The sequence below is a fragment of the Magallana gigas genome, chromosome 5, assembly GCF_963853765.1.
Source record: "Magallana gigas chromosome 5, xbMagGiga1.1, whole genome shotgun sequence".
Lineage (NCBI taxonomy): Eukaryota > Metazoa > Mollusca > Bivalvia > Ostreida > Ostreidae > Magallana > Magallana gigas.
This window is the reverse complement of record NC_088857.1, coordinates 29,842,577-29,869,924: the sequence shown is the minus strand read 5'-3', so window position 1 is coordinate 29,869,924 and position 27,348 is coordinate 29,842,577. Positions and strand designations below refer to the sequence as shown.

General features: G+C 32.2%; 1 protein-coding gene across 1 annotated transcript; it reads left to right on the top strand.

The window, feature by feature from the left end:
* The first annotated feature begins 472 nt into the window (after positions 1 to 472).
* LOC105329492 (uncharacterized) lies at positions 473 to 26,258 on the top strand. Its single transcript, XM_066085199.1, has 7 exons — positions 473 to 587; positions 1,352 to 1,430; positions 23,510 to 23,532; positions 23,610 to 23,735; positions 24,041 to 24,203; positions 25,554 to 25,659; positions 25,974 to 26,258. The coding sequence occupies exons 1-7, from the start codon at positions 473 to 475 to the stop codon at positions 26,166 to 26,168; spliced, it is 807 nt and encodes a 268-aa protein (XP_065941271.1). The 3' UTR covers positions 26,169 to 26,258.
* The last annotated feature ends 1,090 nt before the right edge of the window (positions 26,259 to 27,348 follow it).

The window sequence follows — 27,348 nt, the reverse complement described above, 5'->3', positions numbered from 1 at the left end:
TCATAAGCCTTCAAGTACCACAACTCTCAATTTTACAAAAATATTGACGGGTACTTTATTCGAAACTGTCCCTTGCTACCTTATGGCACACAGATAACCATTCTATTACATATCGCCTTTCGGCTCTGCGAGGGTATCATATAGCATTACTTTCCCCAGTTCAGCGAGGCATAACATTCAAGGATTTTAACAATAGAGTATAATCATGTGACAACACTGTGTATACAACCCCTATATAAACCGATGTGCCTCGTGCGGCATCATTCTTTTTCCTGAGCGGGCATAACGTAAATTTCACTCAGACCTGTGTATTACATACAGGTGTTATAATATCTTGTTTCTAGGACGAAGTCCAGAAATTAAAACTTATTTTGTGTATACCAAGAACGTAGTTCTGGTTCTCTTTCCTGTATAATTTTACAGGTATTCTCTACCGTGACGTTGACACTTCGGTTGTTCGGCCAGTAGAATTATGTCGGATATGGATGATATTTTGTCACTAGGGGAGAACACGGATGATAATTTTGACAGCGATGTTATCCCCGATAATGCTGACAAAATGCAAACTAGGTCCGATAGTACGATGGGTAAATTCCGTGTACGGTCTGGAGTTAAAAGAAAAGCATCTGAGGCGAGCTCGAAGCTGTCTAAAAAACGCCATGTAACAAAAAAAGACAGCGGAAAACGAACCATGTCTTGATATTGACTCATTAAAATCAACATTGGGTATAGACTCGATTTTAAAGTCTATTTCGTGTTTCTCTGAATCTGTTAAGAAATTCACAAATGTAGGTCAATGTATGGCGGACAGTTCTAGCAATAATGAAAATGCTATGGAACAAAGTTGTAGTCATAATCAACCAAGGGCAACTATTACGAGACCTACAGAGTTTGTTAGTCTTAATCAGGATGATGCAAATGATTATGCTATAGATAGTTTTGATTTTAGTTATCTTGATTCCCCTAACAGTTCATCCCATGTAGGTGTTGATCCACAAATAGCATTTAAAGATGCATTTGAAGTTCCAAGTAATACTGGGAACACAAAGCAAGTCAATTCTGTTGATGATTAGGATATCCCACAATTAAACCCAGAGGAGGCTACTGCATGGTCCAAAAATAGGGACTGGTTTGACTAAGGCTGTAAATGCAGCTCTTTCTGTTAAGTCTAGCAAAGAAACCATGGGTGAAATAGCTAAACGGTATTATAGGCCAGAAAATTGTACTTACCTCAAAGTTCCCAGGGTAAACAAAGAAATCTTGGATGCAATGAACAAAAATGCATCCGACCTTGCCTTACAAGAAATACAAAAATATATGGCGCATGGGTTAATTCCAATTGTTTCCCTAGCATATCAGCTGGCAAATAGCAAAGATTTAGATGTTCAGAAAACAAAGTCCATGCTGTCCGACTCCATTAGTCTGTTAGAGTATGGGTTTTATAATTTATCAATGAAACGCAGAAATGAATTAAAGCTGCATGGTCCGATTTTTTCGCTATTACAGTATCAAATAATTTTATATACAAACCAATTATCTTAGAACGTTACGGACTTTCGCCTATTTACACCACCATAGTCAGTCTCCTTTCAAAGTTAGAGAATATTCAAAGTAATTAAAATAATTTCTTTTTGGGCAAACAAACCAAACTGCTTCATGGGAATGTTTAAAAAAGGGAACCGTTTGGTTTCGTCCCCCGCATGATTAGGTTTATTCAACCCGCATGTTATGCATCGAATGTAAACAAAGCAAACTTCAGAAATATTAGTGAATAAATGTACACGGGTTCAACTTTTATTTGCCAAAACATTATGACCTTTATATATAAAGCGATGACATCATTTCAAAGTCGTAATACTATCATATCCGTCTCGACGCCAGGGGGCGTATTTTAATATGAGACGAAATTACACAGTACCCTTTTTAATGTCGTTTGTTTTCAAACGACATTTTGAACATTATTTTTTCATTGAAATATGGCTCGATTGATCGGGAAAACTACTGCAATGTCTTTTATTATACACATACCTAGCAAACCCATCATTTAAAAACAGTCACAAAATTTGATATTAAATCTGACCCAGCAGCTTTAAAGAATTGTTTAAATCCTCGATACAGGAAAATTTGCAGTTCAGATATTCCTGTTACAGAACAATTGTTTGCATGTAGATAATTGTACGACCAAACTGAAAGATATGGGTGAAATGAACAAACATTCTTTAAGTTCTCTCAATGGTCGGAGTTCATTCAATTCCTACAAGGGCAGGCCAAATTCTTTAAACTTCCAGGTTGCTGTTGGACAAGGTTACCAACAGCAAAACCAACTAGTGGGTATTGTTTTTTTAACAAAAAAACACATGTCTCCCCTTCTCCCCAAGGATTGTAATATGGGGCAATTTTAAAAATTGAAAAAGAATAATGTCAGCTATATGTTACCCAGACCCACCCTTTTCTTAATTTGACCTTGAGTAAAACATGGTCAAGGTCATATATAAATCAATAAAACACCTAAGTGTATTATTATTGTTCTTTGTTTAAAGTTTGAAGTCCTTCTGTCAAAGTATATTCAGGAGTTGAACAATGAAGGTTTTCCTAAAATGACCTTGAAATAAAAATTCTAAGTCAAGGTCAAAAATTTTGGTAAGGTTCAACTAGGTTATATACCATCTATCTATGATACAAGTTTAAAGTCTGTGTGTTAAAGGAGTCTTGTGTTATGGTCCGAACAATATTTTTTATGAAAAGCTTGACCTTGAAGAACAAAATAGGTCAAGGTCAAAACTTATGGTGGTGTGCAATCCTTCTCAATACCATCTACCTATGTTCTTAGTTTGAAGTCTAAATGTCAAAGGCTATTAAAGTTATGACCCAGACAAAATTTTATTATTTTTTTCTTAATTTGACCTTCAGTAAAACAAGGTCAAGGTCAAATATTATTCAATAGTACACCTAAGTGTATTATTATTGTTCTTTGTTTAAAGTTTGAAGTCCTTCTGTCAAAGTATATTCAGGAGTTGAACAATGAAGTTTTTTCTAATATGACCTTGAAATAAAAAAAATAGGTCAAGGTCAAAAATTTTGGTGAGGTTCAACTAGGTTATATACCATCTATCTATGATACAAGTTCAAAGTCTGTATGTTAAAGGAGTCTTGTGTTATGGTCCAGACAATATTTTTTATGAAATGCTTGACCTTGAAGAACAAAATAGGTCAAGGTCAAAACTTTTGGTGGCGTGCACTTCTTCTCAATACCATCTACCTATGTTCCAAGTTTGAAGTCTTAATGTCAAAGGGTATTTAAGTTACGGCTTGGACAAATATGGATGAAGAAGAATAAGAAGAAGAAGAAGAAGAATAAGAAGAATAAGAAAGTCGACAAAAACAATATGTCTCCCCTTTGAAAGGGGAGACATAATACCAAAGTTACCAAGGGTACAAACAATACAGACCTCGTGAAGGCAGACCATATTACAAACGAGGGGGATACCCTAGTCAGTTCAAGAGTAAGAAGAAAGGCTACCAGAACCAGTAAATAAGGTGAGAGCCCTTAATACTCATTACTGGAAACAGTTTACTAGTAACAAGTGGATTTTAGAAACTGTTAAAGGGTACAGGATTGAATTTTGAGAAACACCTATGCAATATTTTATACCATAGCAGATATCTTTTACTGAGAGTGAATCTGTGCTTGTCCAAAATGAAGTGGATGTATTGTTAGCAAAAAGAGCAATTAAAAAGGTTCAAAATCCATTTGATGAATTTATATCAAATATATTTTTGGTTCCAAAGAAAGATGGAACTTCACGACTTATAATCAATTTGAAAAATCTAAATGAGTTTGTTGAATATCATCATTTTAAGCAAGAAAATCTGCAATTTGCTTTAGAGTTAATTGAAAAAGATGATTTTTAAACTTCAATTGACTTAAAAGATGCATATTTTAGCATCAGTATTAATCCTGATTTTCAAAAATATCAAACATTTAGATGGAAAGAAAATTTGTATAGCTTTACAGTCCTTCCATTTGGACTTGCTTCAGCACCTCGGGTATTCACTAAGCTTATGAAACCTGTCTTTGCAGCTTTTAGAGCATATAAGATACAGTGTTGTTATTATATTAATGATTCTCTTGTTATAAACAGGAATTATAGTGACTGTAGACATGAAACTCAGTTAATTGTGAGTGAATTAGATAAACTTGGATTTACCATTAATTTGAAGAAATCAGTCCTACAACCTACACACAGAATCATATTTTTTTGATTACTTATTGATTCAGTGCAAGATAAAGTGTTTTTAACTGATGAAAAAATTACAAAGATAGTATCATTATGTCAGAAAATATTGAGGGAAAAATATATTCCTATTAGGCAGGCTTGGGGTAATGCTAAATGTAATGCATTACATATTTTAAAAGTAATGCTAGTAATGTGTAATGCCATAATTTTAGCATTACAAGTAATGGTAATGTAATGCATTACTTTCCAAAATCTAGTGTAATGCTGGCATTACATGGCATTACTATGCTTTTCTATGCATGTTCATTTGTAAAATTGTGATGAATTGAATAACTGAAATTATATTTGATTAAAATTGTTTTGAAGAATATAAATAATTCTTGAGATAAAAATATTTTAGTTCTAAGATTCAGCATGTTACAAAAAAATTAAAAATGTTAAAAATCCATTCTTAAATTGTCAATATAACTGGCTATATCAACACAATTTCATAACATTTTAAGAGTGTTGTTATTAAGAATTTTAAATCATTTGAAAAATGTACTCCAATTTGTTGAACATTCAATGAATTCTTTACTGTGAAGAATGTGTCAACAAAACACTGTGTCCCCAGGATAGTTTAAGTATCAAAATTGTTTTTAGAGGTGCTAAACACCCAATCACCACCCTTCTATTGGAATGGAGCACAGACATACACCCTCAAAAGCAAAAATGAATGCACTAAAAAGAATGCACTGTCCAACCATGATCTCTTGAAGCTAGTATTATAACCCATTTGAAATAATTTTACTCTCTCTCTCTCTCTCTCTCTCTCTCTGTTGTATACATGTATTAAGTACAATAGTTTGGACTATATAAAAAATACAAGATTCATGTATTATTTCTATTATTACCTGAACACTTATATATCTTAGATTTTCACACCCAACTGGATGCAGTTAAAAGATAAAACCTGTGAAACTTTGATGATCATAAAGTGCAACAGCAATCTTGTATAAGTCATTAAATTTGAACCTGATAGTGAATATGAACCTGTAAATATGTTTAAGCATGTTTTATTTACGAAACATTTACAAAAACACTTTATTTAGCTTTTCAATTAATTTTTTAAAACTTATTGACTTTTCACAAAGTAATGGTAATGGTAATGCATTACTTTACCCATGTAATGGTAATGTAATGCATTACTTCAAGAAAATTAAGTAATGGTAATTTAATGCCCTAATTCATGAAGTAATGGTAATGTAATGCATTACTTTACAATGTAATTCGCCCCAAGCCTGCTATTAGGATATTTGCATCCTTGATTGGTCTTGTGGTCCATGCATTTAATGGCATTTCTGAGGGACCTATGCATTATAGAAATATGGAAAGTGATAAAATCCAAAACTTTAGAGAACTGAATGACTATGATTCTAAAATGTTTATATCAAATGATAGTGTAGTAAAAATTCAATGGTGGTTAGATAATGTTAAAAAGTTAAATGGTAAACCCTTTCGAACACCTTCTATTGATTTTTGGATTGAAACAGATGCCTCATTACAAGGTTGGGGTGCTACATTCTCTAATAAAACTGTAGGTGGTCGATGGACTCTAACAGAATCCAAAAATGCATATAAATGAATTGGAGCTTTCGGCTATTAAATTTTCATTGAAAGCTTTCTTCAGTGGCTTTAAAAACTGTCATATAGGAATAAAATCTGACAATACACAGCAGTTTCTTAAATCAATTCTATGGGTGGTACGACCTCAAAATTATTAAATTCAATTTCAATTGAAATTTGGCAATAGTGTATTCATAGGGATATAGTGATATCTGCAAAGCATATCTCTGGAATTGAAAATGTTCTAGCTGATCAATTATCAAGACAGTTTTCAGATTCAAAAGAATGGATGTTAAAACCAGATATATTTTCTCGCATTTGTCAGCATTTTTTCTTGCCTGACATTGATCTGTTTGCCTCTCGATTAAATACACAGTTAGACAAATTTGTGTCTTGGACTTTTGATCCAGATGGAGCAGAAATTAATGCTTTTACTTTTTGTTGATTCCAATTTTGTCCATATATATTTCATTGGAAGAATTCTAAATAAGATATTGTCAGACAAAGAAGAGAAAGCTATTTTATTGTACCACTTTGGGAAACTCAGAGTTGGTTTCCTTTGCTTATCTCATCTTTGATTTCTATTCCTGCCAGATTACCACGTCACAAGGATCTTCTGGTCATGCCTCACACAGGAGAAAACCATCCACTGATAAAGAAAAATGTCACTGATCGCCTGCATTGTATCAGGACACGTATCAAAAATCAAGGACTTTCGAAATCTTTTGAATCTGATGTCATCAACTCTTCACTCAGACATTCCACAACTAAACAATATCAGTACTGTTGGAGAAAATAGGTTCATTGGTGCCATGAACGGGAAATTAATACCTATAACCCATCTGAAGTAAATGTACAATATTTAGGACATTTGATGAAAGAAAAATGTTCTTATTCTGTCATTAATTCAAATAAAGCTATGCTTATGCAAACTTTGTCTCTATTTCGGGTGGATTGGATTAATAATCAGTTTTTAATACCAAAGCTACTCAAAGGTTATTACAATATGAATCCTCCTAAACACAAGTGTAAAATAACATGGGATGTATCTAAAGTTTTACATGTTTTAAAAGACTTTTGAAAAAGTTGACTTTGAAAATGTTAACATTGAAATTGGTGGCATTGTGTGCGTTAACTACTGCTGCAACGGCCCAGAGCCTCTCTGCATTGAACATTGATAATATGAGTGTTTATCACGACAAAATTATTTTTCAAATACGAACACTTTTAAAACATCTAAACCTGGTGTTCCATTACCTTCTGTGTCACTTTTTCAATACAAAAAGAAGGAATTATGTGTATTTGAAACTTTGATGGAATATTTGGATAGAACAAAAGATATCCGCAAAAGTTCTGATTTGTTTATTTCATATAAAAAATACAATAAAGTGACTACATGTACTCTAGCGCGATGGTTAAAGACTGTGTTATCATCATCTGGATTAGATTCAAACATGTATACGGCTAACAGTGTTCGAGGAACTGCAGCATCAGTAGCGTTTTCATCCGGTGTATCAATGAAAGACATTATGGACACCGCTAACTGGACTTCCACAAAAGCATTCGTTCAGTTCTTCCATAAGGACTTGCCAGTCAATAATAATGATTTTGCTACAAATGTGCTTGACTATTGAAAAATTGCACACTATGTGATTACATATGGTGTGCTATTTGATTTGTTATATTTGACAAATTTCATCTGAGTTGAGATTAAATAACCTTTCTTAATCTATATAACTTTTTGTGTTGTTTACTTTGAATATGCTATATGATACCCTCGCAGAGCCGAAAGGCGATATGTAATAGAATGGTCCCTCATCCAAGCATACCGTTAGGGATGTGAAAGATGGGAGACATTAATGTAATATGAGCCTGAGGCTTAAGAGGGTATCATATACCCACCCTATTTTGGTTGTAATTTTTCTCCCAACCCGTTATTTTAGGGTTGTCACAAATTCTTCAAAGAATGATGCCGCACGAGGCACATCGGTATATATAGGGGTGATATACACAGTGTTGTCACATGGTTACCGTCTTCCAAGGAAGACGGTATAAAGAGTTGAAATTATTTACAGTCTCTGGGTTGTGCACTTCCTTTCCTTTGTGATTGGTTGAAACTACATGATGTGAAAATTTACATTTATTTCATTGGTTGAAATACTGTTCGGCGCAAGGGAGATAATTTTCTGATGATCTTTTCCACGTACGACTTAACAAATTTCGTAGATTTCAAATCTTAAAAAGTGAGAAAACGAAAAAGCAATACAAATTGCTATGAATGAAATTCAGCCTTTGGTTTTCAGGTCCAACTAGTTGAAAGTAACATTCTATAATATCTATTGAAATTATTTGTTTTTCTTTTAAAATTGTTTATTCAAATATTTTATACAAAAATGTAAAAAAAAAAATTGATGCGGTATGCCTAAATTCGGTAAAGTTATTTTCACCTTAGATATATAAATGCTGTGGTATAACTTTGATTTTATCAATATAATACGAGTCTACGACCCTACCTAAGATTTCCTTCACCCTATAGTCGATCTCAACTTACAAGCTCGGGTACGCAGTTCTCAATTTTAGACACGCAGGCTTAAACGACACGACACAAAAATGTTTGGATAAATCCACTCGCCATGCTATGTAAAGGAAGGTGACATTTTTATATAAAAGAGTTAAACTGTCTTTGATGACTAACTGCTGTTAGGAAAACTGGCATGATGAGAACAATTGGTTGGTTCCTCCTATAAGTTTGATATGCAAAACGATCAGATTCATGCATGCATGTAAAGCACACGCCACGTTAATTGTCCCAATGTGGCCTTCAGGTCCATTTTGGCCTCAGATTCTTTCGGTATGAATAGATTGAAGAACCCTCTAAATATACTGAAGACATTGGTAAAGATTTTAAGTTTCTATCTCTTTTGGTTTCAGAGAAGCAGCGATAACATGCTTTATGTGCACAAGGGCAATAACTTTATAAGTTCTATGGCTTATCAGGCACAGAGTCATTTGGTGGGGTGCATCGATGGACCCAAAAGGAACACAAAAGGACCCAAATGAAATTTTAATGTTCATTAAATGCCATAATTTACAATATAAATGTACTAAATATTGTCTACTTGGGGGAGAGTTGTTTAAAAATTAAAAAATCTGAAGTGTAGGGTGTTAGCCGCTATCTAAGCACGATTTATTCATTAAAACGTACTTAATATGATAACGTTGCCCAACTCTTGCCACGTGGAGGCCACCCATTTTAAGAGCCAAAATTGAGTATTTTTGGAAAAACAAAAAGCCAAAGTTCCAAATTGTTAAAAGCTGTTAGATTTAAAAAATACATTATAGAGGTAATTAATTTTGTTAAATGTAAAAAGGAAACCTTTTTTTCTTATTTAAAAAATAAATAAAACGTTTACATCATTATGTTAAAAGAAAGGTTTTAGAAAAAAAAATAGCAAATAAATAAATTAGGTACCATAGAAATTATGTAAAATCAATCACTAATATATACATTCATGCACCATAAACCACTTGCAACATGCATAAAAAAAATATAATAATAAAAAAAACAACGAACAAATAAGTCAGACGAACATTAATTAAAGAGCACTAAAAGGTATTTACAAAGCACACCTGTTTGTCAAGACAAAACGAGCTCCAATATGCACAATCATATATATATATATATATATATATATATATATATATATATATATATATATATATATATATATATATATATATATAATATTTAAAGCACTAAAAAGCTCCTGTATGCAAAACAAATAAACAGCCGAGTCTTACGAATATCAATTATGTAAGCACTAAAACGTATTTACAAGGTACACCTATATTTCATCTAAATAAAAAAATGGATTTCTTGATAAATGAGTTAAATCGAACTTGGTCAATATCGCATGTGGATCAAACTGTTCTTATCGCTTTTACACGACGCCCTACCAAGGCCCAGACTCAGTTTATCCAAGCATACAGTCAAGTTTTAACCAAGACAATATACTAGCAACACAATTCAAATGACAATTCAATCTACTAAACATATTTACAAGGCACATCTATAAGCCATCGAAATTGATTCTGATTTAATTTTATTCTACAGACTCGTATGTGGATCAAACTGTTCTTATCGTTTTTAAACGACGCCCTACCAAGGCCCAGACTCAGTTTTTCCAAGCATACAAGTCTAACAATAAATCAAACTTATTTACAGTAAAACATTTTGAAATTCAGTCACAATCGGGTAGTCATTCACACGATCGGTTAGTCACATTTGGTATAGTCACATTCGGTAGATAGAAACATTCGGTACGGTCACATTTTGTATAGTCACAGTTGGGAAAAGTCACAAGTGATTTGGAAAAGTCTCAATCGGGATTACCGCCGGGTGCGCTCTGCTCTGGGGCGTTTTCTCTGGCACGGTTTCTGTCGATGTTGGTGGAACCTATGTAATTTTAAAAAAAAATGGAATTAATAAATAGTTAAAAGATAAGATTTAGATTTAACAGTACACTGTATTAAATTAAATGATGGAATTCACATAAAATTTAAAGAGATTTAATATGAAATATTCAGATATCCATATAAATAATGCAGTGCATGGTAAATTGAAATAATTACCTGGAAGCTACATCTGGAGGACTTGATGTACTGTCTCTTTTCAGCTTCAATCGGGTTTTGGGAAAGGAGATTCCATGTTTTCCTCCTTTTCTCCGATTGGCTCATCTTCACCCAGACGTCTGGTGGTACTCGGTGCTGTTGAAGGGTGTCCTCCAAGATATAATTTCCGTTGCCATGGATCGCTCGTCTAAGGTCATTAATTGAGAACGCGGATATTTCGTTAATTTTGGTAATCAAGTCGGGCAGATTTGTGTGACTTCCAGTCAAGGGATTGTTTTAAGCGATTATTCATGGACTCGGAGTTATTGTTGGTCCATTGCTCTGTGACAGGTCCGTTTTGTAGCGGGAGGAAAACATATTTATCCAACAGTGGCTTAAACGGGTTTGGCAATAACTTTTAAAATGTGGAAATTTGTTTAGGTATGAATCCAAGTCGGCAATTTTTGAATCGTAAGAGAAAGATTCATCACAGTTTCAAAACACCGTTTTGTCCAAAAATTGAAGACACTATAAACTCCCTGTCCTTTGTACTGCATTCCTCTTTATCTTTTAAATATCGGCGGACGTTGTCTTTTAAGTGTTTAGTACAAAGCAGGTGAACCGGGCTATCGAATGCATTTGGATGGCTTTTTTTATTGCTTTTTCTTCATCACTACCCACTTTTAGTCCGGAAGGAAATCCCAGTTTTGAATTTAGATGTGTCAGGAATTTGTAATAGGAGTCGGTTTCTCCATCCCAGTGTAATAATATTGATAAATGTTATAATGCCAAGGGCTTATTTCTGATATATAATTTTATAACAGAATTAATTTTGTCGTGAAATACATTTATAAATTATTTTTATGGGTATTACAAGAAATTAAAGTTGGTACTTACTGGCTATGTGATTCGAATTCCAGTCCGAAACTTGTTTGATGGGGGATAAGTGAAATGAGAACCTGCTTTTATAACACCAACGTATCATAATTAAGTTCTCATGTTTTAATTAATGAATTCTATTGGATATTTTAATCAACTCAATTATGCACGATTATTTGATTGGATAAACAAATAATTAGAAATAACTTAATTACATTACTAAAAATAATTGTAATGAATTTTAAAAATCAATGAAAAATAAACACATAAAAAGTTCTTAATTGCAACATTTTTATTGAAATAATGTAAAATCTTTATAAAATTGTTCCCAGTAATTCCTTTTGGGTCCTTTTGTGTTCCTTTTGGGTCTTTTTGTGTTCCTTTTGGGTTCTTTTGGGTAGATCGATGTACCGCATTTGGTACAATAACTTTAAATGATCAATTACATGAAGAAAACACTTTTAATATGTCTAATAATAAAAAAGCTTGGAAAAAAAGAGAAAATAAAAAATTAGAACTAGTAGACTAATTTAGACTAATTGTTCACGGAACAATTAGACGGTTTTTCCACCTTTATTTGGTACTGTTGTTTAATTTAAATCTGCTGCAGTAAATTGGTAAAAAAAAATCTTTTTTTCCCGCTAAGCAGTATCGATCTTCTAGTTTTAATTAGTATTTCGCAAGAAATATTGTAACAATTTAATGTTTTTAGCAGGTGAAATTATTTGGATTTTCATATATTTCCCCGTACATACAATGTAAATATTGATTTTTGGCCCATACCCCTAGAAAAACCGTAGACATTTTTAACAAGTTTAACACGACCATGAATATCTAGTTTAATTTCTTGTTATACATCTTTTCATTCTGTTTTAATATAAAATTTTCATCATACAACTAAGATGTAAAAAAAAAAACTATAACACGAGAAGTGTTTACTTAATGATTGAGAACTGTGCCTTTTAATTATACCTTTAAATTTTGCTTAATAATTTTGACTAAACTATTTAAATATTGTTGAAAGGAGCATGGTCATGATTTTCATCAAAACTTATTTTTCCGATTTTACTATGCTTTAGTAAGGTAATTTTGATAGGGAAGTGAAATTTTTAGTTGCCATTCGTTCAGTTAGAAGCGAGTTACAGAGCTTTCAATTCTTTGCTATGTAACAAGATTTTACTGGTATATTGAATCTATATTAACAAATTAAAACAGGGCAGAAGCCTTGTTTACATGACAAAGAATTATGAGCTCTGTATCCTGCTTAAAACTTAACGACTGGTTCTCAAATTTCATTTGAACAATAGAAATGCATTCCTAAAGAATTGAAAATAATAAAAATAGAAAAAAAATATTCGAACAAAATCGTGACCATGCCCATGGAAGCAATAATATAGAAATAAGAAGCTGATTTTTTAAAAAACAATATCGTGAGTGTTATTGAAATGAATATACGGTCATTTTTTAAGCAAAATTTAAATTGGCAAGGTCACGATTTGCGGAGAAAAAAATTGAGTCAAGATACATGTATTTAAATGATAATCGAAGAAAAACAAATTATACTTGATGGGGCTAAACTGTTAATTAATTTTCAGGAACTTTGAATTTAAAAAATGTTTAAATTTTTTTTTGTATCAAAAGTATGTAAATATTGTCTACCGATATGATAGTACTGAGTAATTACTCGTACTTTATCTTCTACGTTAGAAAAGTATTACCGGTGTTTGAGAGAGGTCAACTTGTATTTGTTTTTTGTCCCCCGCCGGAACACGGAGCGGGGACATAGAAATGCCGGGCGTGGGTCCGTGGGTCACACTTTTTTGTAAGCGCTTTCATGCCTACAAATTTTGACGGATTTTCATTAAATTTATACCAAATGTTTATACTACTAATACCTTGGTCATGTTTAAAAATCAGCATTTGTCGATACTTTTTGTTGGAGTTATGGGACTTTGACCACAATAATGACTCCGTTTTATCCAAACATTGACCTTGTAAGCGCTCTCATGCCTACAAATTTTGACGGATTTACATTAAATTTATACCAAATGTTTATACTACTAATACCTTGGTCAAGTTCGAAAATCAGCATTTGTCGATACTTTTTGTTGGAGTTATGGGACTTTGACCACAATAATGACTCCGTTTTATCCAAAAATTGACCTTGTAAGCGCTCTCATGCCTACAAATTTTAACGGATTTTCAGTAAATTTATACCAAATGTTTATACCACTAATACCTTGGTCAAGTTCCTAAATCAGCCTTGGTCGATAGACTCGATACTAGTATACTGCTTGACCGGCGGGGGACCCAGGAATTCTATTCTTGTTTTTTTTAATCTTAAAGCTGAACACCGGTGATAAATTGGGACTGTCAAAGGTTTTATAAACTCTTTGATCACGTTATATCAGATTACACCTACAACTTGTGGCCAACGTATAACATTTCTTTATCCTCTTAGATTGTGCATTTATTTCTTTGTTTTATAGAAGTATTTTGTCTGCATAGGTAAATAATACATTTGCCTGTTTATTTGACGATTTTCTCCTGTCTTACAAAAAGTGCGTAAATATGAAAATTTCATCGCCATTTATTAGTCCCCTACCGGTTTCACCGGAGGGGACTATAGCTTTCCTCTGCGTCCGTCAGTCCGTCCGTCTGTCTATCCGTCCCACTTCAGTTTTCCACACTTTTTTTCTTTATGCATTTGAGGAATAATATGAAACTTGCTGAACAGCTTCAAAATGTCAAACTACAGATCAAGTTTACACTTTTGTAGCGTCTGATTGACATATTTTCGAGAAAATTAATTTTTTATATTCCAATTTTTTAATGTTCGGGTTCGTTATCGGGTTCGGTGTGTAACTGAATAAACGAGGTCAGTGTGTAGTCAGTATACTGTGCGTTACTTGTACCATTCCTTTCCCTGTACCATTCCTTTTATCATTTCTAACAAACAAATGAATTCTATAAAATAGTGTCAAGCATTGTGTTGTAAATTTAATTGGCAGGGGTTTTTTTTGTGTTATTATTACAATCGGGTTCGTTGTCGGGTTGGGCTGTTTAACTGTTTGGTTTGATTCGGGGTACAGAAGACGGTAAGAAATGATATTGTGCATAACAGTGCATTGTTTTCACAAATTTTTACCAGCGAATACAGAATAGACTTGGCGAAATTACAGGAGATGAAATAAAGAGTATTATTTTACCTATTTCCTATTTAATTTTTATATCAACTATATAGTTTTAATTTCCTCTGTTCTTTTATCTCTGATTAAAGCATGACATCTCGTTTACAATAGCTCTGAAATAGTTGTGTGCTTGGAAGCTTTCATAGAATAATACAAACCGGTAGGGGACGTGTATTGCTTATGCAATTCTCTCAGAATGCTTGTTAACATGGCGAAGCAATATGCATATTTAAACATGCAAGACCTCCACAGCGAAATGGCTTGTAGGGATAGAGGCGATTCAACAGAAATATGGTGGACAATTATTTACGAGCGTTAAAATAAAATGATTGAAAATATTAATGAGTATTCAAGGGAGACATGATGAATAAGATGTTAAATATATACTTTTTTAAATATACAGATCAATGTATTATAAACCTAACAAAGAAAATGACAACAGAAATATGGTGGACAATTTATCTACGAGCGATTTTCAGCATTATTCTTGTTAAAATAAAATGATTGAAAATATTAATGAGTATTCAAGGGAGACATGATGAATAAGATATTAAATATATACCTAACAAAGAAAATGACAAATCAAAGAGAAATCTTATAATCTCATAGAATACTGTAAATACTGCACGTAAACAGTTGAAGCAAATACAAAGGGTTTATTCATTAGCGTGCTACAATGTAGCTACATTTTAATGAATATTGTGTAAGTCGTCTTCGATTATATTTTCGACTGATATTTTTTTAGACACGAAGAATTCTTAAATAATGAATCGTGAATTTAAAAGGTCATGTATATATAGAATTAACTTTCCTGATTTCATATTAACTGTTTATAACAGTAGTATTTCAAAATTTGAATTACTTTAAACTTGGTGTCAGGTGTCGAATTATAGCAACGTTGGTGATTGAAATCGTTTGTCGGAACAATGCATTTAATTGTGTAAAGCACATCATTTCTTAAGGAGAAATTGATGGCTTTGTCTCTCCAGAGAGTTAGGACGCACGTCTGTCTCTCATAAGAGAGAAGGAGCTCTCCACGCTGGGTCCCGTAGGACGTAGTTGCCGCGTCTCCGACTTGAGGATGCAAAAAGTTTTAAGTTTAATAATGTAATGAAATATTTTAAGTCTCATGAACAGCAAAAAAATTGCAATGCATTTACAGTCGTTATGGCAACTGGAGAAAGGGAAGTCCTAATCCGATTTCCTACTGTGGCGGCGTCCTGCATTTTCAACATGGGAAGGTTTATGAACCCATCGCGGAGGGCGTCCTCTGACTCGGAAAGCGAAAAGCTTGTGTCCATAATCTACAATATAGATTTAATATATATATATATATATATATATATATATATATATATATATATATATATATATATATATATATATATATATTTATATGTGTGTGTGTGTGTTAAAATATAGTTTAAAATATTGAAATAAAACTTTTTCCATTTAAATAATTTGAGGATATGTAAAAATATTTGTCAGTGTTTTGTTATTTACCGGCAATTATTGTATTGATTGAAGATACTATTAATTTTACAGAGGTAAGAAATATGTTAAAATAACATCACACACCATGGCATCTGCCTTCAGTTCATATCCATATGTTGGATGATGAGTTGCTTTAAAAAAAATTTAAAGTACTTTTTGGGGAGCAGTTTCTCATTTGATTGTTTATTTTAAAAGAAGATATAGTGGCAATGGTCTTCTCCCCCTGTATGATGGCTTGGACCAAATACATGTACTTGGTAGATTTTCCAGAGGGGCTGAACCGGGAATTTATGATTCTGCTTTCAAAACCAGACAATACGTATATTTTGATGTTCTACAAATAAAAAAATGTATGCAAAATAAATTAATGTTTTAAAATCCGAATGATTCTTAACACGAATTAAGAATAATGTAAATGATTTTTTTGAACAACTTAGCAAAACACAAACCCAATACGAGTTTATACTGATTCTTTGTTGAATTAACTTATATAACATTAAACTATTTAATAAAAGAAGACCACAAGATTCAAATTTTTCGAAAATATATAAAATATAGCTAGGCGCTGCTCTAGAAGCCTTTCAAACATCATGTATGTCGCAGTTCATCTGGATGGAACGTCTTGCAATAGTGCGTGTTGCGGCAAATCCAACTGCTTCTGGCGAGACTTGTGTTTATTAGAAGCCAGGAAACTTCTATTGAAATGGCCCACAAATTTTCTTGCCGCTGTTGTTGCACTGGAAATTTCGATATTTTGAGTCCAGATTTGACACTTGCCTGCAGAGTAAGCGCAAAACAATGCGTCAAAATGGCTTGGCTAAATAGATATACAAATATATTGTCGGATCGAATTGTTGCCCAGTAGCTTAAATTGTAATCATTATCATATATCTTGAAAGCTAAAAAAAATCGCCATCATTTTCGTACCTCATCACAACACAGCACATTCGTGTGATGGTATCGTAACGTATACGCACGTACACAAGCGACTCACATCTGGGACATGTGTCGTAATGTTCGAATCAGATTGAAATCCAGTCTGGAACTTTATCTGGACAATTTCATCTTACGTTTTTTCTCAATCTAAACGGGCATTAAAATTGTTACAGACCGTGTCAGCTGAAAAACATGTAGATATAGCGTGACTGCACCGTATCAAAGCCCAACAAATCGAATAAGGATGTATCGACTTGTATCTATTCCTAGTTTTATAGAGAATTTCCACGACGAGTTACTTACCATTTGTCAATCACTGTGTTCGTTACGGGTTGCATAATAGTGGTCACCAATATAGCAAAAGCTAATGACTCACATTGGAAGATTCTTCGCACACGGTCAAAAATGCAGGAATGGATCCTTATCGTGCCGATACCTACCGACCTATGGATACTGGAATTAATTTTACGGTATCACAAAACACCATGTATTATTTCCTGTTTATCTTTAAGGACGTTGTTTACTCAGGGTTTGAGTTCTCAATTCCAGATTGTTAAACAGTTCTATTTCATGAGTAAAATTTGTTTTGAATGCAAAAAGTATTTATGAAATGAATTAATATTGACATAACAATCGATATTTTTACTAAATTATGGAATTAGGCTCTGACAAAGTTTGACCTTTAACAAAACAGAGAAAATTCGGACCAAATTTTTCAGATTTTTTTTTCCACTGAAATATTTTTGGTAGTACTATAATATTTAAAGTAAAGATTTTATGTTTTTTCGTTTAGATAATCGTATGGCACACACTACAAAAATATTGAAAAATGCTTAAAAATGATAAAAGACACCATATTTCAAAATTTTGATCATTGACCTCATATAAATTTTATGCCAGCAGAGAAAGGTCAATATATTTAGTTTAATACTATAAATGTTTTAGCATTAATACTATAAATGTCTTAGCATTATCATCATTCAGTATTTGTTATATTGAATCAAAAATGGGTAGTAATTTGAAAACTGATTGAGGAAATTCGGACTAGAATATCTATAAAAATTGTGATTAAAAACTTAATGCTTTGTACATGTATCAATTTAATGTCACTACCATTCATAAACTGTATTTCATTTGTCAAAGAGTTAAGCAATTTATATTATTTTCACAATTATGAAAATCTCAATCCTAGTGTAAAATTTTTATGGATTTTTCTTAAATTTTCAACAAATATTCAATGGCCAGTAACTCAAAAAGTATGTCATTGACCTACTTTTTTGAAAGTGAAGAATAACGCTACCATGTAAGGTCTATAACACACAATAGTTGGTTTTTCATTATCATCAGTGGAATTTTTTTTTCATTCTGAGTAAACGTCATGCTTAACATTGTGCAATTTTGAGTACTGTTACGCTAGGTGTCAGTGAATATTATAACATATTGGTATTGAAAAGGTATGCCTTAATATTTTACCATTTTAAATTAAAAACATTACATTACATTAAAGTATGTGAAGATGAATTTTTTTTAAAAAAGGTTATTCATTAAGTTTCAAACAAGGCATATAGGAATGTAGGCCACAGAGAATATTGAGTTTGCTTTTCACGATAAGTTATTTCGAATTTTATGCAGTAAACCTCTGTGACCTGCTGTCGGTATAAAGATAGATTCATAAAAACAAAATAAAACATTAAACCCATGTGTATGACTATTAAATATTAATCATATCAGTAAAAACTTCATTTGATATCGCATGTTTTCATGTGATCTTATGCAACCATTCCTAAGGCATTCCAAGGAGTAAACTTTCTCTTTCTTTTTATTCTCCTGAACCTTATTCCTCATGGCAAACCTTGTGTTTGTGTTCATTTCTTCCTGTTCTTTACACTTGCAGAATTCATTCTTATTTTGATCCTTATTTTGGTGTTAAGTCAGGGCTCTAATAATTATATAGGGTAGGGTGGTGTAGTCTTGTCCAATTATTTTTGGTACTTATAAGATTTGTTTAATTTGTCACTGTATATAGAATTTAGAACGTTGATTGGATTAAGCACTTCCGAAATATTAAAAATGATTTCATTAGCCCTGTAGTCACAATGCATAAGAATATAGTTAAAAATAGTTGGATTTTTTTTCTTTCATCTTTCTTTCATCTTTGTAAATAGATTTCTCTTAATTCCTTGTACGTCTATCTATGATATCTTGCTTTGTCGGACCCCCCCCCCCCCCCTATTAATTGAAGAAAGAGGGACAATTCACCAGTTCTTATGTGCCACTTTATTTTAAAATAAATAGGCCAATAACAACTAGAGTTTTCTTTTCTTTATAGTAAATATATATAAAAGAGCCATTAATATGTCACCTCTCCTGGCATTTATTAAAGCTTTTATGGCTTATAATTCAGAATATTTTAGTTATATGGCCGTTTTATTAAACGGTAGGACATTAAGATTATTTAAATCAGAAATCTTGATTTTCCCCCCATAATTTTACTTATCATATAAACATATTGTATATAAATAGCATGGCTTTGAATAATTATGACATTGACTTGACTATACGTTGCACTACATGTAATTACATGCAACATAATTATCTTACATTATCCAAAACCTTTGGGGCTATTTCTTCAAGTAATGCATCTTCCATCTACAGGCATATAGCATGGGGGGGGGGTGACTTTTTTGCGCAGCAAAGAATTTTTTTATATTTACATACAAAAAATTAAATTAACATGGAGTCCCCCCATCCCACTTTTATGGGACCATGTAAAAAATTGAATTGAAAATAAGGAAATAATCAGTGAAATTGAAGTTAAAGAAATACTGGCTGTCCCAATACATTTTTATACTCTGTTTATTACAGTACATGTATTTTTAAATATAATTCCAATTGAAATAAACTTGATAGTTGTCTCTTTTTTTTTTATTTCTTCTCTAATAATATTGGTGGAGCAAGAGCAAGGGGGTTCAGCATTATTTTGTAAAATATAATAATACTTAGAATGTATGAAAATAATTACCATTAAATTATTGATTGCCAAACAAGTTGTCAGTGAAGACTTAAAATATGTAACAGTTTTTGGTGATTTACTGGCAAGGAGATGTAATCATGGTCTTCATGACTTGACCTTATGAAGATACAAATTTTGAATGAATTCAGTTTTAAATACATAAAAATAAATATTCTCATTCACATTACCTATAAAAAATTATAATTATCCCCTCGCGAAACTTGTTGAGGTTAGTAGTATTTAAAGATATCTTTTTAGATTGAGACAGTTTTTCAAATGAATGTGACAATTTTCTGTAATCTTCATTGACTGTAAAAATAAGGTTTTACAGCCAAAAGAATATTATCAAGCCTATGATGCATAATTATATTGAACTTTATAAGATATTATCTTTAATTTCTCTTTAACTTTATTCATTTTGGCCAGTTTCGATTATAATTGTGCAGTTGAAAAAACCTGTGTCGGTAGAATTTAACATCTTTGTCAATATGATCCTGTGGTTTCCCCCGAAATTTTTTGTCAGTGTCACAACAGTCGCTTGCACTTTGATGGTAAATTGTTTATCTCTGTGTACCAGTAAACTCCTTCAAAAACAAATTGTTCTCTACTTGCAGTAGTATTTCCAAGAGATCCTTAATTAAAGGACTTGGTGTTTCTTCTTAATATATAGTTTTTAATTGATTGTAAAAACTTTCTAGAACAAGATATTCATAATATGGTGTAGACTAATCCTGGATTATTTCCCATTCCTTTTTCCTAAATTGAAACAAAAATTGGAAAAATATAAGAAAACAAAGAATTATTTATAACATCTTCTAGTTTTGAAAACAATGCCTTGATGTATTAATGGAACTCGCTCTCTGATTTGATGTACACTGGCCCTGTATCATTTTCCATTACTTTTTCCTAGATTAGTAGAAATCTGGAAACAAAATTATTGATAACATCTTATTGTGAAAACAATATCTTGGTGTATCAATGGAACTCGCTCTCTGATTTGGTTTGTAAAGCAGCACATAAATTAAGTAAATTTGTATCTGGAAAGTAGAGTTCTTTATGTGTCAGTGCCATATATACTGTTTATCACTGCATTTAATGTAGCTCGCGGGTTTGCTGACGTCACAGTAGGAATCAACGTAAAGAGTTGACCGTCATAATAAACTAATAGGCTACATTTTTTTTCAAAATGACAAATGATATTTAATATTTAGAAGCATAAAAGGAAATAGACAGGCTTAAGTGCTGAAACTGAGCTATAGGTTTCGGATGCTGGAGGAGGTTAAGGTTTTTGGAGCAGGTTAAAGTTTTTGTTGCAGGTGCCCTTTGATAGCAATATCTAAGTTACTGCTGGTCCGTACTTCACCAAACTTGCATGGATGGGGTCTTATGATACTGATGGACCAGGCAGGCTTGGGTGCTGAATCTGAGCTATAGGTTACAGATGCTGAAGGAGGTTAAGGTTTTTAGAGCTGGTTAAAGTTTTTGTTGCAGGTGCCCTCTGATGATTATATCTTAGTTACTACTTGTCCTAACTTCACCAGACTTCCATGGATGGTGCGTCTTATGATACTGATGCACCAGACAGGCTTGAATGCTGAATCTGAGCCATAGGTTTCGGATGCTGGAGGAGGTTAAGGTTTTTAGAGCTGGTTAAAGTATTTGAAACAGGTACCCTCTGATGATTATATCTTAGTTATTACTTGTCCTAACTTCACCAAACTCCCATGGATGGTGCGTCTTATGATACTGATGCACCTGACAGGCTTGAATGCTGAGTCTGAGCCATAGGTATGGTTAAGTTTCTTGGAACAGGTCACATGTTTAATACATAATAGTACTATTTCAAACTTGCATAGTTGATTAAAATATAATGTGAATGAATCACAGAGGAAGCTTCAGATGCAGAGCTTGATCTCGATTATCAAGGATGCTAAAAAATATATCTTAGTTATTACAGGTCCTAACTTCACCGAACTTGAATGGATGGTGTGTCTTATGATACAGATGCACCTGACAGGCATGGATGTTGAATCTGAGCCATAAGTTTCGGATGCTGGATGAGGTTTATTTTTTTTGGAACAGGTCACATGTTTTATAGATGATAGCTTGCATAATTGTTTTAACTATATTATAAATGAAACGCAGAGGTTGCTTCAGATGCAGAGCCTGATCTCCATTATCGAGGATGCTAATGAAATTTCCTACCTCACTCAAACCAGCTCTAAAGATAGATGTGATTGTTGATAAATGATATAATATGATTCTTATGATATAGTATTGTATGGTATGAAACATCATTGTTTAATATGATACAATATAATATCATATGTAATATTATAAAAAAGTTATATGATACGATATGATATTGTATCAATTGTTTTGATATTTTATGTTATGATATTGTATCATGATATCGTTATGTATAGTATTGTATATTATGATACAATATTATATAATATTGTATTGTATTATTAATTTATTATTTTATCACATGATACTATTACATAAGATATTGCAAAATATAATATTGTATCCTATGATACAATATTATATATTCTATAATATTGTATCATACGATATTGTATAATAAAATTATATGATATTAGTTACTGTAATATAGAATTATATCACATGAAATATTATATAATATCGTATCATACGAAATTGTATAATATGATATTGGTTTATTATATGATATATTATCACATCATATGAAATTGTATTGTATGATGTTGTTAAATATATAATTGTATCATATGATACAATATGTATAATATAATATTGTATTATATAATATTATACTTTTAATTATCACATAATATTGTATCATTTGATATGATACAATGTTGTATCAAATTATATTGTATCATATAATACAATATCATATTATGTATAAATTCAAAAAATCATACAATATCATACTATTTTATACAATCTTATATCATATTTCAATGATATGATGTATTATGTAATATGAAATTGTAATATAATACTTTATTGTCTTATATATTATGATATTGTATTATTTGATCAAATACAATAGGTACATACATATAGATTTTACATCTATTCAAACCAGACACAATACAAAGCATATCATACCTTACAATATCATATCTCATCATTGTTTATTATGGTATTTTATTGTATTATATGATATATGTATCATAAATGTTGTAAATATGATAGGATGCAATATTTAATTTTACATTATTGTATTGATTAACATATGAACGTATGATTATCATACAATTTTGTAACAGATGATATTTGATATTGTGTCAAAACAGAATCCATGAAAATCGAAGATCATAAAGTATGATTTTCATTTAATAAGATAAAGGTGGTCTCATAAGGTGAAGTCTCATAAGGCTGATGTCTCATAAGGCTGATGTCGCGTCTCGGTGAGCTTTGTAATCTGTGATTACCTATGTTTAATCTTAAGGCGACACTAGATGTATACAAATAGGAGGAAAGTGTCAGGAGAACTCCAAACCGTGTGATAATTACCGAAGGGGATTGTGTAATGGTGGATGAACTAGACAGTGCTGTATTTCCAACCAAGGTCCTTGGTTGTTTTTTTTTAAGAATATATAATAGATAAATAAACTCTTTAGTGAATTATTTATTTTGTATAAATAGTTGCTGACAAACCTTGCACAGATGAAGGAGGTAAATGTCAACAGACCTCTGTGTCTTGTAGCGGGGCATACACGCCAAGATTGTGTGGAGGATCAGCGTCCAGGCAGTGCTGTGTTTCTCAGTCAGGTAATCGCTGGTTTCAGATGAAATCACAGTTGCATTTCTGTGTATAATTGTACCTTATGCATGTAGCTTTTACTAATCATAACACGAGAGGCGAATCTTCATGAAAACTTAATTTGTTTATATTAACCTGAAATCTTTAATCAGTTAAAAAAATGTTTCAATTACACTAGAAGATACTTAAGAACTTATGTCCCATCATTTCATATCGAGAAAAAAGAGAAAGGAAACCAGAAGCTTATAGGTTTCCTTTTTTCACCATTAATTAGTGAGTCAACAAAATGAACCAATCAACTCCATTGTTTTAGGAACAGGGAGTTGTAGTGCAGCAGCAGCGGCAGTAGCATGCAAGATTAAAAACTCCCCAAAGATTACCTTGATAGAAAAAAATCCGTCTGGAGTGAATGATGGTGCAGATCCTTACAGCAATATTAGAGATTCATGTGCTGGAAAAGTAACCAAGCGATCAAGGTGATGAAGTAACCTTATCTTTTAAGCAGATTTTGAAGCTAGCGCCGTTGAGTGTATAATCGAAGAAAAAAGGGATATAAAATAGCAAGAAAATCCTTGATTATACCCCCGTCCACCACCGCAAACAAAATTGGGGAGGTTAAGATATAGGAATTACATTGTACCTTATCCTTCCGTCCATGTGTCTGCGCAATAACAATTTTCTAGCAGAACATTGCATATAGGGCATCCCTATTGTACGGATAACTCCCCTACAGTTTTCAAGATGTGAATTTGTTGCTTTGCAGATCAAATGTACATGTACCATAAATGTACATATTACTTGGATTGAGTTTTTGATAGCTTAGGAAAAATAATACTTGTTGAACTTATTAATTATTTTTGCAGAATATTGTATAAAGAGTACTGTGAACTGTACTCAGTACTCCAATTGTCTGGATAGGTAGGATTTATCAATTCAGGGTTGTCGAATTGATTATGGATACCGTTCACATAAAACAATACCCGGTTTGCTGTCAAATTGACAGCTTCTCACTTTTTAAGCTGCTGTTATTTGAAAGGTTAAATTTAAGGTAGTCCATCCATAATAATCATATTTTATATCTAATAGATTGCAAGGCTGATTACTAAAATCTTAGTGTCATTTTAAAGAATTCATTACATAATAAAGATTCATCTTTAAATTTTTTTAAAATATGAATATTAACAAATTAACCACATCTTGAAGTTAACTTTAAAGTCTATTGCAAAAAATACATTGTTCAGTATATCTTTATCGTACAAATAATTTTCTCACAAATCTCTTGGTAAAAAGCTGCAAAAGCTTTTCCTGTTTTGAAAATGTCCAAAAAATTCACAATCTGATTAAAATCAGATCCTTTGATCCGCTCACTTAGAACGCTACACTAGGATCTCCTTATGTAGCGATCTAAGTGAGCGGATCAAAGGATCTGATTTTAATCAGATTGAAAAATTCATAACTTACCGTACATATTTATAGAAATTGAATTTTCCTAATCTCTGCAAGGGCAGACTCTATTGAAAAAATTCCAAGTGCAAAAAGTTTATTTAGTCGACTACATACATACTCCCGAGTTTAGTTTATGTCAGCCTCATAATAATTTTAGAATACGTATTCAATGTAGTTTATATCAATCAAACTTGTTAAATTCACCTCAGTTATGGATGGACTACCTAAAATGCACTATGTAAAAATCATGTTTTTGTGGTTATCAATGTGTAGCAGAGCATGTGTTTCTAAGACAGTTTTACAGATTTTATTAAGTAATATATCTGTTTCAATATAGTGGCAATTAATTAACATTTATATTTTTTAATAATGTATTTCAGTTATAAGTGTGACGAAGGGCAGGCACCAGGTGGCTCTACCTGTCTGGACTCGAAAATTCTACAATATATTTACGACTTGGGAACTTCTACAAAATACCCATTTCAGGTAAAACTGTATTTTCATTTGAATTATTACAGATTTATAAGTTCCTTCTTTTTTGGGTTAAATTTAAAAATCTATTGATTACCATTTGCGTTTGGTATATTTCAACAATTAAATTGTACAATTGACAATTTATCGGGTATTTTGTGTGCGTGTGGTGTTGGGGTGAGGGTGAGGAGGGGTGGCGTGTTTTTTGTAAAGTAAAGTTTTGTATTACCAAACCATTTCCCGAATTGTTTACTTACATCCCTGTAGCTTTGTTCTAACTGGATACCTAAATTTGTGCATAAATAAAATATTCTCTTTGTTAATTTAAGGTAAACGCCATTGCTGGAGCGTGTCACAAAATTGGATCAAAGCATTATAACGGTAAAGCTGTTGATATTCAACTTGAGAAAAACAGTAGAGAAAAGGCAGCACAAGAAAAGGCCTTCAGAGATGAATGTACAAAACATGGCGGCTGGTCTCACGGTGGTGATCATGTTCATTGCCAAATAGGTACATACATATAGATTTTATATCTATTCAAACCAGACACGTTTCGAGGTATACAACAAAAGAATCGGCAGATACTAGAAAGAGGTGGAAGGATTGTACAAGAGGGGCCTGGGGGGGGGGGGGGTTAGATTTGGACCTCTCCAAATCTTGAATAACAAATGTGTTGTATTTAATATCAGAAAGCTGATTTGATCAATTATGGTTATTGGTGCTCAGGTGAGCAATGTGACCTCTGGATTGCTTGTAAGTTTGGCCTCTCATCTTTGAAAACGATGCTACATGCCTCCATACAATTAGGAGTTCAGTATGGTAGAAGGGTTTATATGCCTTGGATTCTTATTCAGTTAAAATGGTTTACGGAACTAAGATCAGACACAATCCAACTCATATAACCGATTTATATAGGCTAGGCATTTCTTTATTGCATAAACATATACCATATTCAAATTAGGTCAAACAACAGGTCTTATGTCATTGATTCCTTATCGAATGCACCTTAAATAAAAAGAAAAAAAAGTTGCAGTGTTCAAGGTTCTGTATTTATCAGTTAAATGCGAAGCATATTTTCTGATCTTAGAATCTATTTCTTTTATTTCCGCAGTCTGTATACATTAACATACTCAAAATGTTATAGCGATGTTTTAAATGTTTCTTTTTATACAACGTAAACTAGGAAGAACTAGGATGCACGACCAGACATGAACAATCTTTGTCATTGATGTTTAAACAATATTTTGGTGAGAATACTATGCCAGATGTATTTATAAAAATGATTTTATGGGTTTTTTTTTTCTATTTTGCAGTTTAACTATTATTCGTGCATCGTCCTGCAATCCCTATATCCTGCAAGAAGATAGCGTATGACCTTAAAAGCAATTTTTAGTTATATTTAAAAATAAAATTTATAATTTTACTACTTTTCATCTTATGATTACCAAAAAAAGGAATTATGGTTTCTCTTTTGTTAAACGCTAATGTTAAAAGCCACTTTCTTATGAAAACGTGAAAAAGCACGCCTATAATCAAAGGTCGTAATAAGGATTACGTTAAATCCATTAATGGCAATGAAAAGCCATCTATTGTATGTTATAGACTTTTGATTTTAGTGTTATTTTTCTCTTTCAAAAAAGTAGGTCAATGACCTACTTTTTGAGTTCATGGTCATTGAATATATTATGAAAAATCAAGAAAAAT

What these genes read in the sequence shown, in the direction of transcription:
- LOC105329492 (XM_066085199.1), top strand. Translation starts at nt 473, where the DNA reads ATGTCGGATATGGATGATATTTTGTCACTAGGGGAGAACACGGATGAT. An exon ending in TAGGTCCGATAGTACGATGG is followed by an intron (nt 588 to 1,351) that starts GTAAATTCCGTG and finishes TTGTTTCCCTAG; the next exon opens with CATATCAGCTGGCAAATAGC. An exon ending in AAAGTAACCAAGCGATCAAG is followed by an intron (nt 24,204 to 25,553) that starts GTGATGAAGTAA and finishes AATGTATTTCAG; the next exon opens with TTATAAGTGTGACGAAGGGC.